Raw genomic sequence first — 12,395 nt, 5'->3', positions numbered from 1 at the left:
ACGTGAAACCAGTCATTGTTGACAATAAGGAATATAATTAATAGGACTCTGAAATCTCGCTTCAATAAAAGAGAAGTGACAGAGAAATTATCATTCAGTCTTTATATAGACAAGGCAAGATGCTAAGAAATCCCTCCCTGCCTGAGCCTTCGCATACCTGTGAGCACATCCTTGCACCGCGCACCGCTCACGTGCTCTTTCCCTGTCTTGGGGTCTGCCTTCTTGAGCAAGCTCATAACCTCCATGTAATTGGCCGTGGCAGCCCCATACCTGGCAGCAGTGAGAGCAATGGCAAGGTTCATCCGTGCGTCGTTGTGTTGTCCTGCAGCAAGGGAAAACATCAGAGGAGGGACAGGAGTCACCTCGAGCCACAGACTGGTGGTACAGAAGTGTGTCACAACAGATATGTCACATCTGTCCCTGTCTCCCAGAATATACATGATGGCTGGTCAGCTCTATAGGGCATTACTTGAAAATACATGGGTGTTCTCAGTCAGGCATTTACCTGCCATTTCTGCAAGGGCACTCTGTGTACCACAAAAGGACAAAAAATCTCCCTTTCCTACAGAGCTCACATCAATTATTTGAAAGTTAAGAAATAAGTAATTATTCTCTCTGTTTGGGAACATATGTATATGTCAGACTTTTCCTGATACAGACAACCCGTATGCAAGTGAAGCAATTCAAAACTTCAGAATATCTGACACCCCAACTGGTGCTGATGAACAATTTTTATGAATATGTGCTCTATCTAATATTCAAAATCAAGAGCTTAATCTTTCATAGAGAATCTCTCGGTATTCTATAAAAGGATTTTTCTTGGTTTGAATTTTGATCAGAGCCCCTTAAAATGTAACATTGTTTTTAATCGTACATAAAAGGTAAGAAATTAAGCAGGGCAAAATTTAATTACAGAACAATTCCTACCTGTATTGTTAAAGATTTATTGCTGAAAAATCCTAGTTAAAGAAAACTAAGGGGGAGGCGAAGGGGGGAAAGATGATTAATCACTTTAAAATACTGGCATCACTAGAGACTTTTTCTATTTATTATTGCCAGTGGAGTTAACGCTGACCAGGAAGAATTACTCTACAGCACAGAGGCCAGGTTCTCTGTGCCCTGAATAATTAATTACCCAGGGCTAGATGTATTGAAGCAGCGTTCAAATTCCCACACATTGGGATCAGTTCTATCAAGATAATACTGATAAAGGGATGAATTTATAATGGATATTGTTGTTGATTTATGTTGCCAGCATACCAAACATTTAGTATCAATGTTTTATGTAAAGTTTCTTCCTTGTGATTCAGTCTGCACAGGGCCAGAAGCACTACACAGGTAATCGGTTCCAGCTAAAAGGGCACAGTTATAAAGAGAGAATCAATGACAGGATTCTGCCACCCCTCCCCACAAACATCTTATTCTAGAACCGCTAAACTAACGCAATCAGCCAAGGACCTTTCCCTCAAAATCAAAGCCTCTATCAAGTGGAGAATGTACGTTAAAACTCAACATGCAAAATAAGGAGTTATTTTATCTAAAAATTAATAGAATGAAAGTAGAAGAAAACAACAGCAGCAGCAGCTGAACTATATAAGTGGGAAGAAAGAAGGGTAGCATTTCTATCAATTTCAACTCAGCACAACCCTAAAGATGCTAATAGTCAGTAGGTACATTTAAAGTTAAGTTTAAGAAACTCACTTTTATTCACGTAGGGCTCATTTAATATTGGAATATGCTTCACAAACAGTCCAAAGAAACAAAATAAAAACTCCATTATAGATCTTCTCTTTAAACTAAGAGATTACACATCTAAACTGAAGGAAGTACTCGTCCCACCCAATCTTCCTAGTGAATTTATGTACATAATAATGAAACACCCTACAGGTAGTACAAGAAATCCAAGTCATGTTCCTATGGTAGGGAAACTCTCACCCATCCAAGTGTGCCTTGATTTACACACAGGACGGTTCTCTGGAAAGTTATGTGAAAATCAACTATTTTAAATTTTATATGATGTCACTGTTCAAAGGAACCAGGCAGAAAGCCCACTTATTAAATGACAGATCCCTTTGTAAAGTAGTATTATCTATTTACATGATCATCTGGTAATGAAACTCTAACTTTTGAAAATACAAAATCTTTCTTTTAATACCTTTCTAAATTATAAAATCTCATTGGAGCAGTATTGGTATAGTTCATCAAGCTCTACTGTTTCTGTACTAAGATATACCTCCCTAATTAGCTTCCAAATCCCAATACTTCTGAAGGTAAACAAGATAAACCTCAGTTAAAAGTGTGAGGTGGAAACAACTTCCTTTGGTCCTTATTTTGCATGCCCATCCTGATACCCAGCAGCATCTGCCTTGACTCGAATCAGAAATGTTACTTATTTGTGAAGGTCCTCACCTGCCAAAATTCTTCTACTGCCTTTATTCTACTATATGGGGTTGTTAAATTATTTACAACTCCCTGAACGTCCATGTCACTTCACACCTTCTTGCCTTTGTCCACACTAATTCTTTGGCTGGAAAACCATTCTGGAAGCTCTGGACAACTCCTATTCCTCTCTCATGAGCTGATTCAGTATTTCCCATGAAGACTCTCCTTATCTGTGTTGCATCCCTCCAAGGCCAAGTTGTTCATTCCACCTTCTGCATCAACACTGGACCTTGTACATACCATTTTTATAGTCTTTATGATACTCGTCATCCCTGTATCCATTGACTTAAAAAAAAATAATAAGCCTTGGTTATGAGGCAGGCACTGTAACAAATGCAAGGAACCCAGTGGTGAGAAAGATACAGGGAGATCTCAGTTCTCCTGGAAGCAGTATCCCACTGTAATTACTATATATATGATTTCCATGTCTCCTCAGCCCGGTCATGGGAAGGCAGGGTCTTACTTGTTCATCTTTTCTTTTCCTCATTAGTACCAAGCACAGAACAGGTACCCAGTAAGTGTTAAGTTTAGCCAAATCCCATTCGATGTGTTAAATAAACAGGTTAATTTATAGTCTTCTAGATTTATAGAAATCTTACATAATTATATAAAATTTTACAGTCCTTATAGATTTATAGTATTATCTCTAACTATAGAATGGAATGCTTTGTCTCAAGTTAAAAAAAAATTTCAGACATCAGTAAGTTGGTGGCAATAAATTTGAAGGGAGCAGGAAAACCCCGGAAATGTGTAAAATCTTAACTTAAACCCAAACTAGCCCTTATATATAAGCTGAATAAGTGGGACAGAAGTAGAAATGGATATGAATGATTCCCTCAAGACTTAACCCTCAAGTTGCCCTTTGCTCTGAAGGGGAATACAAACACAGTTATTATAAGCTCCTAAAAATTGAGGAGTTAAGTAATTTGACTTCCCTCTTGGCCCAGGAGCTCACACCTCTACCCAGAAGTCCCCTCTTTGCAGACATTCAGCTTAATTCATTTACCTGCTTGGATTCAGGGCAGACCTCCCCCTCTCTGACCCACATTAAATTCACCCTTTACCCTGAGATACCCAGATGCTTCCTGTGATAAGTGGTGTATTTTCACTATTCTTAACTAAATACCCCCCAACTCCCTTTCCTGACATTTTGAAAGGTATCTATATGCCTCCTGTAATTTTATTTCTGGAGTAAAAAGGTTTTGACAACACTGCATGTCATTGGAATGCCATACAATAATCTCAACTCCCCCACCCAATTGATCTGCTTATTAAGTTTGGATTTTCAAATGCCTTAGAGCCAAGGCAACATGATACTATTCACTGATCAGTGAATAGCTTTACGTTGGCACTTACGCAAGGACCCAGACGGGGACTGTGAAAATCTGTTTCCTACTCTGTTCTCCTTTTGCACTTGAAATCTTACATATGTGCACGTACTGAACTTACAACTCAGACGAGAGGAAGCACATAGGAGGTGGAACTATAACTGTTTTCCCTTGTTTAGAAAAACAAAATATAAAATCTACCCACCAAAGAGATGAAGGTCAGTAGTGGCAGAGAAGGGTTTTGCCATAGTCCACAGTGGCCTTGCACCCAGGATGGTGAGAGATATTTTAAGTGAAAAACATTTTAAGACGTAATTTTCTATAAGATAGGCCTCAAATATAAATATTTTGGGGACAGAGCAATATAGTTCTCCTCAGAGTGTTTCAAAGTTTGGCAAAAGTTAACATGCAAAACAGCTGAAAAAAAGAGAAACAATCATTGAATGTATAAAACGTATGAAGAATGAGTAAACATGAAAAAACCCTATGTAACAAATTAACTGGCGTTTTCCTGGTCCTTCAGACCTAAAATTCCATGATGCTCTGAAATCCTACATACAATCTTCTTTTAATACAGCCTACTGTTAAATGGCCATTTACATAGATAGCCACAGACCAATCTATGGACCCAGAAACCATATAGAAAGTTTAATTGTTAACAAAAAGTTAGTTCTTAATTAAAATAACACCATCCATAACTTTATCATCAATAAAAAACTGCCACTGTGGAAATGCTGAGAGTATTTCCTTCCACCTCCCTGACCTGGGTCTTATGCAGTCATGTGGTTACTTCTAGCAGAGGGAAAAAGGATGCTAGTGTGAAAGAATACCTCCCTAAAGCTTTAATCCCATTTCTCACAAAATTCACAGGGCATGCTTTATTGTCTCTGACTGACACTGAGTGACACCATGACCTCTCTGAAGCTTCTTAACAGTCTGGCAAAGGTACTTCAAAGGCTAACACACCAAACCCAAGCTGATTTAATATAACCATTATATTTAAATTTTTCCTTTCTCATGGGAAGAGTGCAGGTAGAGGCAGAGCAAAATAGGTGTGTGTGTGTGTGGTGTGTGTCTTTGTGTAAGGGGATTACTAAATTCTGGTTTAAGTACATACGATGAGTAAGCTTGAAAAGGAAAAGTCAAATGAGAGCATACTTTTCACGTAAATTATAACAAAATGCAATTTCCCCTAAAACTAACTTATTTATAAAAACGATTATTTGTGTGGGGAGTGGAAGGGATCAGGGAGACGCATGAAACAGTTTAGGGAGAATGTACTTTACAAGACACAGCTCTGGGCTTGGGATGATTGGGTTATAAGTTTTGAGTGAGTCACTAACCTGGTTGGGGGAATGTAAGTGATGCACTGCATTCCTCTGGGTTTCAGTGTCCTATAGACAGAGAGGAGCTGGGTGGGAGCCTCTGAAATTACACAATGCATGTAATGGCTACTCTTCAATAGCTACCTCTCTCTTTCAAGATTTCACTTGCAATCTCTTCCTCATTTCTGATTTCTCTGACTTTGGCCCAGCATATTTAAAAAAAAGATTGGGATTAATGAAGACCAAAAGATAGATGCTTTGTAAAGGAAGTCAGAAAAATAAAATGAGAAATAATATTCTTCCATTAGATCTAGAATTATAATGAAATCTTGATTTGATTAGCTTTTATGAGCCACGTACTCTACTGCAAAAATTGTCTCAATTCTTCACCCCTCCCTGTATCCATGCCCATTGCCAAGAGTCTTCACAGTGTAGGTTCCCACTTTGCCTCTGGACCCAGCCACGTGAAATTGTTTTGGTCAAGGGGATGTTAGTAGATGCGATTTTAAAAGGAGGCTCTGCCAGTGCCATGAAAATGACATACCCAGGCTAGCCTGCTGGTACCAGGAGGGCAATGAGAGGCCTGTGGTGAATTGCCCCAGTCATCCCAGCCCAGGCAATCCTACATCAGCTGACAGACAGTGAGTCTCTGCTGAACCTCCAAACATGAGTCCAAGTTCAGCGGAGACCAGAAGAATTGCTGAGCCAACCCCAGACAAGATCAGAGGAACCACCTAGATGAACACTCCAACGCATGAGCAATAAATCCTAATTGTTTTCATGCTGCTTAGGTTTTATGGTTGTTATGTGGAATTGTGGCAACAGATAACTTATACAGGCAATGTAGCCAATTTTCTAATAACATCAGTCCCAGCTTACAAACAGGTTCTATCTTCGAGACTGCATTCTAAGATGGCTATTTAGAACACAATTAATTTTCCTATAGAAATACTATAAATAGATGGTGGTAGGTGATTAAATTGTGGCACAAGAGCTATTTAGTGCATAGGGTACCTGAGTAAGGAAAGTAAGGTGCCCACCACCCCCTACATTCACCCTAAATCTCCAGGCTGACCAAAGCGCTCATCCTCGAATAAAACTCAGCTCTCTCACACCTCTGACTTTTCGCTCATGGTATCCCTACTCCATGGAACATCTTACCCTTCCTGGTAAACTATTGAAATGTTCATCTTTCTTTCATGAAACCTCCCCTGACTCCTCTCAGACACAACAGCCTTCTCTCCTCCGTGCTTCTATGGCACTATGTACATATCCTTATTACAGCACAAACTATTTTCTAAATAATTGCATTCAACACTCACTCGTTTATTGAGCAAATATGTACTACATGCTTTTAAATGTGCCAGGGATTTTTATGCTAGGAGCTGGGTTTACAACAGACACCCAAACAGACACAGTTTCAGGCCTAGGGCACCTTGATTCTAATAACATGTTCCTAGAAGATAGAGGACATCTTATTCAATTTTGCTTTACCAGTGCCTAACATAGCATTTGCTACCTGGTAGACATTCAGATATTTGATGAATGCATGAATAAATGAATTATAGAACACAATCCCAGGTCAGAGATTGTTCAAATATGGGAAATGTGCTCAGGTCTTACAGATTCTAGGAACAGCCCCTAACCCCTAACCCTACCCCCACTATAGCTGTGGTTTCCACTGAACCAAGGGACTATGGTCTCTGTACCTAGCTACCCAGCAGACAATAGAAACAGGATGTCTTCTACCACAAACTTTTTGGTCAAAGTACAAGCAAAAGAAAAAGGCTCGTGATAAAGTTAAAGCAAGCAAGGGCTTGATGTATGATCAGAACAGCAAGCGGCATATCCCTTTGACAAATATTAATTGAGGACATATTATGAGCCAGGCATGATGATAGGCATTAGGGATCCCACTGAGTAGGGAAAATAAGCTAACGCTGGTCTCTGCTCTATGGAACCACATTCTAATGGGGAAGACAGGTAAAGTCAAGTAAAACAAAGACAATTGCAAATTGCAATAATGGCAACAGAAGGGAAAATAGGGGGCAGGGAGAGCAACAACCTGGGGAGTTAAGGAAGGCGGGGCAGTTAGAAAAAGTGGTCAAGATAAGCGAGAAGTAGAGAAAATGCAGGGAAGGTTAAGTCCTAAGAGCAAGACCACCACCTATAAACCTTAATCACTGCTAACGTGCAGTTATATCCAAAGTTTATATGAAGCATAAACTATCAGAAATGTGACTATGGTATTAGCACAACTACATTTGATTAAACAGTGTCTGCAAAGTGATTTTTTGTCATTCATACTTTAAAGCAGTCACCTATAGTTTATATATATCAATACTGATCAAGAATTAGGTTTACAAATCTTCCTGGGCCGATGTACATTTTTGCAGGAAATGTCTTCTAGTATAGACTGGTGAAACTCAAAAGCATAATATTCAAAGTTTATGAATTGGAGTAATTTGCTGTCACTTATCCATACTACAGTTCTCAGGAAGGGACACCTGTTAGCCCTGAGCATGTAATCATTTTTATTATTAAATACAAAGGTACAATTAAATACAGGCACAGAATGTGACCTGCATCATAATTCTGCCCAGCCCTTCTCTTCACAATATCCTTTTCATTATCGCAGGCCTTTTGTTCCTTCATCTTTCTTTTGTCTCCCCCTAAGTTTTCGAATAAGCTATTTACAACCTGAATAATTAGCAATCAGCGTGGATCTGTGGTCTCTGGCCCTGTGTAAACGAAACACTGTGAAGTGCCTTAACATAACATATTTAAGTACATAAAAGTTTCTCTACCCTCAGGGCTTTCCTTTCTTGAAAAAGTTTTAAATGAATCTAATGAAGAATAAGTTTTCTACTTTTCAGATACTTAGGAATCTAGCTACATTTGAATGAAAATAAAACCACATTTAAACTTCAAACAACAGAATGCTTTGGGTATTCATTTTCTTTCACCTGTGCAAAAATGTCTATACATCAGTTTACGGTAAAGACCCCCTGCCCTCCCATGCAGAACAATTAATTCTCTCTCTAGTACAAGTCAAAAATAGGTTTTTATACTTTTAAGGAAGAAAAAGGGAAAAGGAGCAATGTGACAAAAATTAAATGAAATGAAGTTGAAAAGTCAGGAAGCGTGACACACTATAGAGACTCTTTTACAGACCATACATTTATGTGGCCTAAAGCCACAGGTCATCCTCCTTAGTCGTTTGTGAGATGCACCAAAGTCACTGATAAGCACTTTGAGGGTAAGGGTCTTTCTTTACTGAGAGCAGCCGTCTGGAATGCATGGCATCTTAACCCAAGATAACTGACCTGAGGATGCTTGAGATTTATTTCTTTAACAATTCCATTTACTAAACACCTACTATGTGCCGGTCAGTGAGCTAAGTATCACTGTGGGGAGCAGACTGAAACGGATTGGCTCAGCTACCCCAGGAATCTGAGAACAAGAGCAAGTTTACAGTCCAACTTGGAAGGGTCGCAAGTTCCAAAAAGTCTCTCCATTTCTGAGCTCTTTTCCTTTCTCTTTCCTCTGCAGTTTTCCGAAAATATCACTAAGCCTAGTGCTCCAGACACACCTCTTTTTCTCTCTTGTGTTACAGGAAGATCTGCAAGGCTTTGTTCATAGGAGTGTGGACTTAAGTTCAAGCCTCATCTCAGCCAACCGTGAAACCTCACGCTAGTTGCTTCATCTAAGGTGCTAGTCACTCATCTATACAGGGGAAATGACAATGGGATTGACAGAGGTCGAGGAGTGAGATAGGGGATGTCTGTTCTGACATCATAGTTCTCAATAAACATTAACTATTATTATTAAAAGGTTAAAAAATGTACTGAGAAGTCAAGACCACTTTGTACCTTAATTAAAAGATATCACTACTGCCCAAAATACTGAAAAAATAAAAACAAAAGGAAAGCTCTGTATATTTTCTAGTTCTAAATGGTTTCTTGCTCATCAATCTGGCGAGCTTTTCCTGAAATGTGCTGACAACTAATCTCTAATCTCTGCACTGCCTGAACACTGCCTGCTCTTTTTTGTTTCTCTTTCTTTCTCTCTTTACGTTTTACCACTGATGCGCAAGGTATTCTTTTCTGTGTGCCATCAAGGATAGGAAGACAGGGGAGTGATTTTCAATCCGGAAGAAGAACAGCACGGACAGGAGAACAGAGTGTTTGGAAGTATCAGAATCACCAAGTCTTCATCCAGAGGACTTCATTTTCTTTTAAAAATGGGGAGCCTCTGCCAGTTTCTATCAAGGAAATCAACACTTGCTATAAACTGAGAAAAGTCAAAAGATCCAAGTTCTAATGCCTCAAATAGCCACTAACTGGATGTGTTTCTGTAACAAATAACTGTCTGGGTTTTGTTTGTTTGTTTTTGCTTCCCAGCATCCCCCCTTCTCCCCATCACAGAAGCCCCGCAAGAGGTAGAGTCTACCTGTCCCCCGCACACGGACCTCTAACCCCACTCCGCCAATCAGATGCTCCCCACCCAGACTTCAATCTAGAGCTAGTGACCCAGAGAACCGGACACGGAGAATTCAAAGGTGGAGGCCAGAGAACAGCAGCACCATCCCGTACTAGGGGTATGGGGACAGAGGTGTCAACAGCGATGGCAGACCGAGACACGAGGGGCGGTCATCAGCATTAACGTCTTTGGTGCACCGGTTCTGGGAGAGGATTGCACCTGCAGCTTTGGATACTGCCATTATTTATATCTTCAGCAGCTTTCCCAGCATCGCTGCCTGTTGTTCAGGTCCTCTCAAAAAGGTTTTCTCTCCTTAAGTCAGCCCAATTTATTTTTCTTTTGCCTGTTGACTAAAAACCTGGGCCAGTCCCAAGCCCTGTGCTTCAGTTTCCTCGCTGCTGGAGCCACAGAGTGGAACTTCATGATCTCTCTGGTTCCTTCCAGCTCTACCAATTTTATAAGCTGCCATCCCAAAATGTCAAATAAGCCAACTGAGGGTCGAATTCTATAACGAAGGAAAAGAAAGCCTTCAATGGGAAACAATCGACCTCTCATAAAAGGACTGGCAAAAGTGAGCGATTCCTTTCACTTACCTAGGACCATCTCCCAGGCCCCGTCTCCTCATTTGTGTGTGAGTACATGCACACAACTTTTTACAAACCCACCGGAATGGCTCCACCTGCCCCAGGGGTGATTCCAAGTGTGAGCTACATAATAAATAACATGGAACCGTGTCCTAAGAACCAGCTGGGGAATTCTAACTGGAAGCAACCTTTTGAGAAGCTTTATCTGTTGCAAGTGAGTCCTGTATCTTATCAGATTTCTGTCTCTAATCACGGGAAGATTCTACACCTTATCAAGTTGTTATCAAATCAGTCTGACCAGAGCCCAATGTCCTGATTGAAAAGAATGTATACTATCACATGAACAAGAAAAGCAGGCTCTCAGCCCAGGGAGAGCACTGCGCCTGGAGACTCAGAACACCTGAGTCCAGGACACAGCAAGTCACAGACTGACTTGATGCTGGACATATCCCTTTACCCGTCAGAGCCTGTTTCTTCACCTGCAAAGCAGAGTTAACACCAACTTCTTTGCCACTGAAATGATCAGGTTAGAGCGTACAGGGAAGCATTTGTAAACTGGGAAGCACTGTGAGAATGAAGCTATTATTGTCAACACAGATTTCCTTCTACTAAGTTTACCTTCCCTCTCTCTTTTTGTCTGAGATAGTCTTTTACTTGCTATCCAAATCATAAGCTTTCCTCAGTTTTCAGAATAATACCTCTGAGCAACCCAGATTCAATGTTTATTTAGAAACTTAATTTGGGGCTTGAACTCCAAAACAGGAAGAAAAGTAAGAATTTAATTCTCTTTGTAACTACAAAAACAAAACTTTCAGATTCAATTTACAAATATATCTTTAACAGATATTGTTTCAAACTATAGTAAAAAATATCCAATTGCTTTTGCTTGAACTTGCTACTTGCTAAATAAGCAAAATCCTGATCTTAATTTGGTCATTTAAATAGGTTTGCCCTGCTGGAAATTTTTTTTTTTTTAACAGCAATCATGAGTCATGGATGACTCATGTGAGCCACATGGATGTTTTGTTTCTCCCAGGAATTAATAAATTAAGGGCAGGGACTTAGTTCTACCCACCGCAACCATCACCACCACTGATTTACCTCCAGGAAGGACAACAGTGCCAGGCATGTAGGAAGGTGCTAAAACATTTGTTGTCTAAAGTAATCAATTTATAATTCAATAGTCTGTGCATTCAGCTAATGCCCATCAATTCAGCAGAGCCTTATCGCCCTGAGAGAAGTGAAAAAATAGATATTGTGAATCCTTACAGCCAAGATCACATGATGAGGCAGAAGACCGAGGTGCAAATACTGTGAGAACCAGTTTAATAGGGCTCTTCCTTTAATGTCACTACCTACCTGCGAACAGCTAGTAGAATATCTGACATCTCCAAGATAAAAAGAACACGAACAGAAAGTTTATACACAATGTGGTTATCAATGAAATTATGTCAATATTGCAGCCACACACATCAAATACTATGCCAGATGCTCTAGCCATATTTTTAAAGCCAACAGATTTGTTCTTCTGGAAAGATGAACACAACCAAGAAAAAAAAGACTAGACATAGTAAGAAAAAAAGATCTTCTACTTTGAGAAAGTGGCTTGAGTTGTAACTTAGTGATGACCCAGTATGACTGTTCATACTGTTCAAAAGACTAGAAAATAGGTAACTGCATTCTATTATCTAATTTGAAAAATGTTCATTTCTAAGTAAAAGAAAACAACCCATTTCCTGACACACGCATAAAAAAGCTTTGTTTCATTTCTCTAACCTTCAATGATTCTTCAACTTCTCGCTGGCCAATCTGCAACTCACAAAATTTGAATATGGACAGTGTATTAGATGACATTGAAAATTCTCTTTAATTTAGTTGGGTATAATAATGGCACGGTAGCTTTAAATTATTAAAAAATAAAGAATAATCCTTATCAGTTAAATGTGCTTTCAAATGTTCTAGGTGTGGGGATGGCACACTTTTTCTGTAAAGGCCATTCGATCTCTATTGACCTACTCAACTCTGCTGTTGGCAATACCTAAATGAATTAGCATGGCTGTGTTCCAATAAAACTCTATTTTACAGACACTGAAATTTAAATTTTATGTGATTTCGTGCCACAAAATTTCACCATTTAAAAATATAAAAACCATTCTCGCATACAAAATAAGAGTAGGGATTTGATTTGACCTCTGCTCTAGGAGAAAAAAAAAAAGAGAGAGGGGAGGGAAAGA

At 39.5% G+C, this 12,395-nt stretch overlaps 1 protein-coding gene across 2 annotated transcripts in view; it reads right to left on the bottom strand.

The window, feature by feature from the left end:
• The window catches only part of GPD2 (glycerol-3-phosphate dehydrogenase 2), a 132,249-nt gene that overhangs the window by 31,908 nt on the left and 87,946 nt on the right, over positions 1–12,395 (bottom strand). For both annotated transcript variants that reach the window (XM_007467986.1, XM_007467987.1), the window contains one exon: positions 158–322. In XM_007467986.1, coding sequence (XP_007468048.1) covers positions 158–322 — 165 coding nt within the window. The remainder of the gene's footprint in view (positions 1–157; positions 323–12,395) is intronic.

This window comes from Lipotes vexillifer, unplaced genomic scaffold (genome assembly GCF_000442215.2).
Source record: "Lipotes vexillifer unplaced genomic scaffold, Lipotes_vexillifer_v1.1 scaffold907, whole genome shotgun sequence".
Classification (NCBI taxonomy): Eukaryota; Metazoa; Chordata; class Mammalia; order Artiodactyla; family Lipotidae; genus Lipotes; species Lipotes vexillifer.
Note: the sequence above shows the minus strand (reverse complement) of the source record. Positions and strands in the feature narration are given on the sequence as shown.